Below are 7,207 nucleotides of genomic sequence, written 5' to 3'. Positions count from 1 at the left end.
GGACCATTTTATGTTCTTGCCACTGTTTTTAGCACTACCTTTCCGTGTTCACTGCATGCTATTACTGGAAATTACGACTTGTAATCTGTGAGACAGGTTCGTCAGGGATAATTGCACATAGAGCCATTATCATGCTCTCAAGGCCAAGCATGAAGGCTTTCTTCTGTTGGTCTTCCTTCTGCTTTTTTTTGTGCAATTTTTGAGGCTTAAGAACAAGATCCATTTTGGGATTGTATAGAACATTTAATCATTAAGACCCATATCTCTCCATACACTACTTTGTGATGGTTTCAGTTGATTAGACCTATTAGCAGGGCCAGTAGTGTACTATGACCAAGAAAAACTCTGATCAGGTCACATGGCCAGGAAAACTCCTGAACTGAATTTGTCAGCTATATGCGAGTGGAGGTTTTCTCATTTAATCACTTCATGTTTCTCTCTTAGGGTTTCATCCTGACCACATATTTAAAGTAGTTATATTCAAATGAATTTCAAGTAGAAAAAACACTATTAGGGCCCCAGGAAATCACAGGGTCTATGCCCCAGGCAATTGCTGTGTCATTGCAGTGTAGGCTTACTACCAGTCTGTCTTTGGTCAAATGTGGTGTCTACGTGATGCGATACTCTTTTCAACCTGAGTTTACGGTGGCGCTGTGAGGAATGGTTCCACGGAAGAGGATGCGTCTTCGCTGACGGCTCTATTAGCTAGCTAACTAATACTAACAACATTGAACAGTGTTGAGAAATCACGACTCACTTATGTCGTATGTGCAGAACAAATGTTCCAAGCTTGTCATACATTCGTTTTTTTATTGCCTGCCCTCAAGACGCTAGCCTCAAGCCTGTAAGTTAAACGTTATTCCCGCATTTGTTTATTTTTGTGACTGCACAGTCAGTGCACTAGTACCAAAGATATTTATAACTCAGCCTTCTGGCTGGGCTAGTACTAGTAGCAAGCTAGCTAGCTAACGTTAGCATACCGGCTTGACAATTTATTTCTGTTTGTTGTGTATTTTGCTGCATCTGTTACTGTCTGGCCCAAAATGAAATAATATTCAGCTTCGTTTCGGGAAGCTCGTGACTTCAGATGAAACGCTAGCTAGCTGCTATTTTTCAGGGCTAGCTTGGTAGTTAGCTAGTTAGTATGAATGGAAAATGGAAGCCACACTTTTTTTCCTGTGGTTAATCTGTAAATTGAAATAATGACCTACTAACCCGTCGTCAAGTTAATGGTTCTGACTAGGTGGAATACAGCTACGACCGGAAGTGTCTTTTTCGTAACAGGCTAGGATAATTTACTTAGCAGGTTAGATAAATTAACAACAGATTGAGGCTAAGAAAAGAGTTAGGGTTAGCTAAATTGCTCTCTTAACCTGCTACGAAAAGTTACTTCCGGTCGTAGCTGTACCCCATCGACTCACTACAGGCTAATTGCGCATAGCCCATAGAGAACAATAGTAATGGATTTTTTTTGTAGGCACTAACTCCGCCATGTTTTTGGGGGATAAACGTCGGTAATAAGGTATGTTGTAAACACAGGCTTAGGAGATATTATCAATAAATACATTCCAATAAGATCTGTTGGAAAAAAAGTTTGGATGTTGCCACACACATACCTACTTGTTAACAAAATTAAGGAACTTTCCTTTAAAATAATTAATAAATATTATCCTGCCAACCACTATATGAACAAGTTTAAGGAAAACTTCAACTCAAATTGTTCCTTTTGTAATGACCACCCAGAAACAGTGTTGCATCTTTTTTGGCATTGTATTCATGTAAGAAAACTGTGGCAAGACATCAGTAGATTTATAATTGAACACATTTATGAAGATCTTACACTATTGTGTAGAGATGTACTGCTTGGATTCTTTACCTACGATAGAAATAAGATGACATTTTATGTAAATAATTTCATTATTCTTTTGCCCAAATTTCATATTCACAAATGTAAATTTACAAACAACATACCACATTTTCTTACCTTACAAAAAGAAATGTAACTGTATTTTAAGACAATTAAATACTCTACTAACAAAAGCTGTTAGAATTATAATTCTATGTATGTCCCTTAAGGTCCTTGTGTAATGCGATATTGTACCCCCTAGACCAATTGTCCATTGTGTATTATTTATATATATACTTGTGTTCCCACATGTACTTCCTGTATTGCTATGTTGTTAATAAAAAATAAAGGCTTAGGAGATCTTAGACCTTTTGTTCTTTGAGATAATCTTCAGTGTATGTCACTTTTTGTGAATGTTGAAGAATTTATGTATTTTTTTTTTTTTAACCTTTATTGAACTAATCAAGTCGGTTAAGAACAAAATCTTATTTACATTGATGGCCTAACCCGACCAGACTCGGACGACGCTCGGCCAATTGTCCGCCGCTCTATGGGACTCCCAATCATGGCCGGTTGTGATACAGCCTGAAATCGATGCAGTGCCTTAGACCGCTGCACCTCTTGGGAGCCCCCGAAATGTAATCAAATCAAATACAAGCACAAAGGCTTCATAATTCATAAAGGTCATGTTAACTGAATATTAATTAATATAGAAAACATATAAGATCTCCTAAGCCTGTGTTAACCTCAGGCCTTATTTTAAGCGTTTATCCCAAAACCCCATTATTTCCTGATTTATTTTCCACATAGGAATGGCTGATGAACCAGATGTAACTTATTTCTGTTTTTTAGGACTACAAGCTGGCGAGCTCTATTGCGCATGTTTTCAAAATGTGCGCTCTGTACTAAAGAACAGTGTTCAATGTTTAATTCAATGGGAACAGTACTGTATTGAACAACCAGTTGAAGAACGGTGTGATTATGGTGGCCCAAAGGGAGATCGTGTATAGTGTGTGATGCACAAGTTTTGCGATTTCAAATGAACACACCCACCAAACGGGAGTGAATGTACCTTGGGCTGTTCAGGATTTTGCAGGGAAATTTTGTGTGATATTTTTGGGCAAATATTCATGATTTTACTGGGGCAATGCTGGCATTTTGCATGGCAATATGCAATGGTTGTCCAATTCTTTGTGAAAATATGCATGTTTGTTGATGTGTGGCTTGATTGAACCATATTATGCAGTAAATGTGCAATGATTGGTTGAAATTTCAAGCCCTCTTTTCTTTCTTTTTTTCCTGGATGGACTGGCTATTGAACATTGTGCACGGTTTTGAATGTGTTGTCCAGTACCTACCCCATCATGTAATGTAGCAAATGTTGAAATGAACTGAACACAGCCCTGGAGTGTATTCATTAGTCGGACACTGTTGCAAAACGTTTCACACCATTGTAAAACTTTTTGCAGCAGAAACGGTTTACTCCACGTAGAGTATTGGATAAATTCATGTAGGTCCCTCCCCTTTTTAGTTCCGTTTGCTTCTATTTGTGTACGTTTCACATTGCTTGGTCTCAGTGAATACACCTCTGATGTAGGCTAAACTCATTTTAGTTTGAAATTACCTGTATGATATATGAATCTTCTGATAAGCTTGTTGCATTTTCAAATGAATTGTAAACTGATTTAATCGTTGTTTGTATTACCTCTTTTACCAGTTGCTATACAGAGAGATTTGTGATGTAGCAACCAGTAAGTGGGAGCTGGCAACAATCAAACCATGGAAGATGATTCCCCAACCCTGAAACCCAGGCGCATCCAGAACCAGAATGTAGTCCATCGACTGGAGCGGCGGCGGATCTTCTCTGGGCGGGCTGGAGCCCACTGGTACCGCGTGCGCTGCTTCCACCAGAACCTTTTCCCCAACTTCACTGTGGTCAACGTAGAGAAGCCTCCCTGCTTCCTCCGCAAGTTCTCCCCAGATGGACGCTGCTTCATAGCCTTCTCCTCTGACCAGACCTCCCTGGAGATCTATGAGTACCAGGGCTGCCAGGCGGCTGAGGATCTGCTGCTGGGGCAGGATGGGGAGACCCTGGCCAATGGCAATGACCAACGCTCCCTCAACATCCGCGGCCGCCTCTTTGAACGCTTTTTTTCATTACTGCACGTCACTAATGTGGCCTCCAATGGAGAGCACCTGAACCGAGAGTGCAGCCTGTTCACTGATGACTGTCGCTATGTGATCGTGGGCTCAGCGGTGTATGTGCCAGAGGAGCCCTCTCCACACTTCTTTGAGGTGTACCGCAACAACGAGTCTGTGACTCCCAACCCCCGCTCTCCTCTGGAGGACTACTCACTGCACATCATTGACCTGCACACTGGCCGGCTTTGTGACACCAGGTCCTTCAAGTGTGACAAGATCATCCTCTCGCACAACCAGGGACTCTACCTCTACCGTAACATACTGGCTGTTCTTTCTGTTCAGCAGCAGACAATCCATGTCTTTCAGGTATATATCTCAGCCTGCCTCATCCTCTGAACCCTATGCCTACCTGGAAGTAAGATTATCAAATGTAATTAACGTTTTTACAAACCTTTTGCTTTCATCCGGTAGGTGACATCAGAGGGGACGTTCCTGGACGTGCGAACCATTGGTCGGTTCTGCTACGAAGACGACCTCCTCACTCTGTCTGCGGTGTACACTGAGGCCCGGGCCGAGGGCCAGCCAGGCTTCTCCCGCCTCTACAAGGAGAAGACCATCAACTCCCTGAAGCACAGACTACTGGTCTACCTGTGGAGACGGGCTGAGCAGGACGGCAGCGCCACCGCCAAGCGACGCTTCTTCCAGTTCTTTGACCAGCTGAGACAGCTGAGGATGTGGAAGATGCAGCTACTAGATGAGCACCACCTCTTCATCAAATATACCAGTGAGGACGTGGTCACCCTGCGAGTCACTGACCCCTCTCAGGTACACCTACCCCCTCTGCCCTAATTAAGTTTCTGTAATAAGGCCTTGTTGGTGTGCAAATTATACAAGTATGCACTTCTGAAAGTGCTATCTGTAAATCCAATCTGCAGTTGATTAGATCCTGTTATTTGATTTTGTTTTTCTGTACTCTACATAAAGAGACGGGGGAATTAATACTGTAGATTCAGGCTCATTTCAGCTTATTGCTCAGAAAACTTCTGATATGAAATATTGATTTTGTCTCAAACATTAACTATAGGCCTATTTCATATGATTGTTTGCTGCTGTGGCATTAGTGCATATCGTCTTTATTTCTAACTTCATATCTGTCTGCTCTTCTCTCAGCCCTCGTTCTTTGTAGTGTACAACATGGTGAGCACAGAGGTGATGGCAGTCTTTGAGAACACCTCTGACAAACTGCTGGAGCTGTTTGAGAACTTCTGTGACCTGTTCCGGAACGCCACGCTCCACAGTGAAGCTGTTCAGTTCCCCTGCTCTGCCTCCAGCAACAACTTTGCACGGCAGGTCCAGAGAAGGTATTGGTGACTGGGGGGAAGGCTCACCGCAGGGCTAACATGAAAATATATCCATACAGTGTGGCCCAATTCAAAGGCCAATAAATTGAACCAATTTACAGAAATGAGACTCTTAAAACAGTGTTTAGTAGAGTTCTGAGAATTTCACAGTATTCCTTAGAATTTTTCAGTTAAGTGATTCAGAAATCCTTCTGCTTATGCTCCTTCCTGGTCAGGTTCAAAGACACCATAGTGAATGCAAAGTATGGCGGTCACACTGAGGCTGTGAGGAGGCTGCTGGGACAGCTGCCCATTAGTGCTCAGTCCTACAGCAGCAGCCCCTACCTCGATCTTTCTCTCTTCAGCTACGATGACAAGTGGGTGTCTGTGATGGAACGGCCCAAAACATGTGGAGACCACCCCATCAGGTAACATTGGCTAGATAATGCTGATTTCTAACGTTTTTCTGTAGGGCACAACAAACAATTTTGCTTTAAGTAATGATGACATGTAATTAATAATCAATCATTCATACCATAAAACTTCAATTAATAAAGGGGTGTTTATTTGCTTCAACTGTGGAGCTGCCCCGAAGTCTGTTAGAGACATGAATCATTCAGAGCGAGATAGAGATTCTGTTAGATTCCACCGGAGCATGAATGCATCATTCAACTTTTCTTGACCAGGTGTTTATTAGAGACCGCCATTTCTTAGCTAAAATGTGTAAATGATGCATGGCCATTATAAAAGGCTTGTTGGAGACTGTTTAATTAACATTTTATGGTAACTGTAAGCTCTCGTGTTATTGAAAGTATTACATTTATTGTTAGGAAATTAAACTACAATAACTAATATAATGTTATAGGACAACCATTTGGATGTTACTGTGTGTTCCTAGATACCCTCTTTCATTTCAAACTTGCATTTGAAAAGACTGACTGTTTTTCTTGTTAACTGCAGGTTTTACGCTCGGGACTCTGGCTTGCTGAAGTTCAAGATCCAGGCAGGCCTCCTGGGCCGGCCCATTAACCATGCCGTCCGGCGGCTTGTGGCGTTCACATTCCACCCCTTTGAGCCGTTCGCCATCTCAGTACAGAGGACCAACGCTGAGTATGTGGTGAATTTCCACATGCGTCATGTCTGTGTATGAGAGGAAAGCAGTGGACTAGGCCTGGAGAACTTGGCATTGTACTGTGTAGAGCAAAAAGCGGTCATTCTGCCTTTTTTCTCCCCCTAGTTTGAGGAACAAAATAAGACTGGACTGTGGGCGGAACCACTCAAAGTTGAAATTGGGAGCTTGGGGATGGGGGATGGATTCCTTGCAGGGACCAAAGATGTTTTTGGCTGGCTCTCAAAATGTATTTTTTTGGTCACATTTTATTCTATGTATTTTTATTTAGCCTTTTTACATTTGTTTTATATTTCAATAAAATTATTTAAATATTGATTGTGATTCTTTATTATGAATATTTTACTAGAATAAAGGCTATCTGTAATATGCTTTGCTTAGTGGACTTAGTTATTAAAACCTGATTGTCCCCTTTTTGCTCATGTTAAAGAAGCTTTAGACCAATGTCATTTATTTTCCTCTTTCCCATTTAACAGATAATGGTTGCATTCATACCACTTACACAAATTAGCTACTATATGTTGCTAACCTAGCTCATACCCTATTAGAAATTAAATACATTATGTGGGTAAGTTATACAGGAAATGACCATTAATGTTATTTGAAAATACAGATTCCTTGTTGACCCGATCACCACAGACAAAAGTCAAGTATGAAGACTTTCATGAGGACGGTACTACTGTAATGCACTCATAGCTGTAGCCATATTTTGAAATACATGAGCATTTACTGTTATTTACAGTTGAGCAA

The 7,207-nt window shown here is 41.4% G+C and overlaps 1 protein-coding gene across 2 annotated transcripts; it reads left to right on the top strand.

Moving 5' to 3' along the window:
• Positions 1 to 709: 709 nt before the first annotated feature.
• LOC120053419 (DET1 homolog) lies at positions 710 to 6,821 on the top strand. 2 transcript variants are annotated; one of them, XM_039000543.1, is made up of 6 exons: positions 710 to 844; positions 3,564 to 4,354; positions 4,460 to 4,813; positions 5,159 to 5,349; positions 5,565 to 5,756; positions 6,289 to 6,478. In XM_039000543.1, the coding sequence occupies exons 2-6, from the start codon at positions 3,626 to 3,628 to the stop codon at positions 6,476 to 6,478; spliced, it is 1,656 nt and encodes a 551-aa protein (XP_038856471.1). In that variant the 5' UTR covers positions 710 to 844; positions 3,564 to 3,625. The 2 variants fall into 2 exon arrangements, with proteins under 2 accessions (XP_038856471.1, XP_038856472.1); XM_039000544.1 differs by lacking the exon at positions 710 to 844 and having other exon boundaries at positions 3,626 to 4,354; positions 6,289 to 6,821.
• The last annotated feature ends 386 nt before the right edge of the window (positions 6,822 to 7,207 follow it).

The sequence above is a fragment of the Salvelinus namaycush genome, chromosome 9, assembly GCF_016432855.1.
Source record: "Salvelinus namaycush isolate Seneca chromosome 9, SaNama_1.0, whole genome shotgun sequence".
Classification (NCBI taxonomy): Eukaryota; Metazoa; Chordata; class Actinopteri; order Salmoniformes; family Salmonidae; genus Salvelinus; species Salvelinus namaycush.
This window is presented reverse-complemented; position numbering and strand designations above follow the sequence as displayed.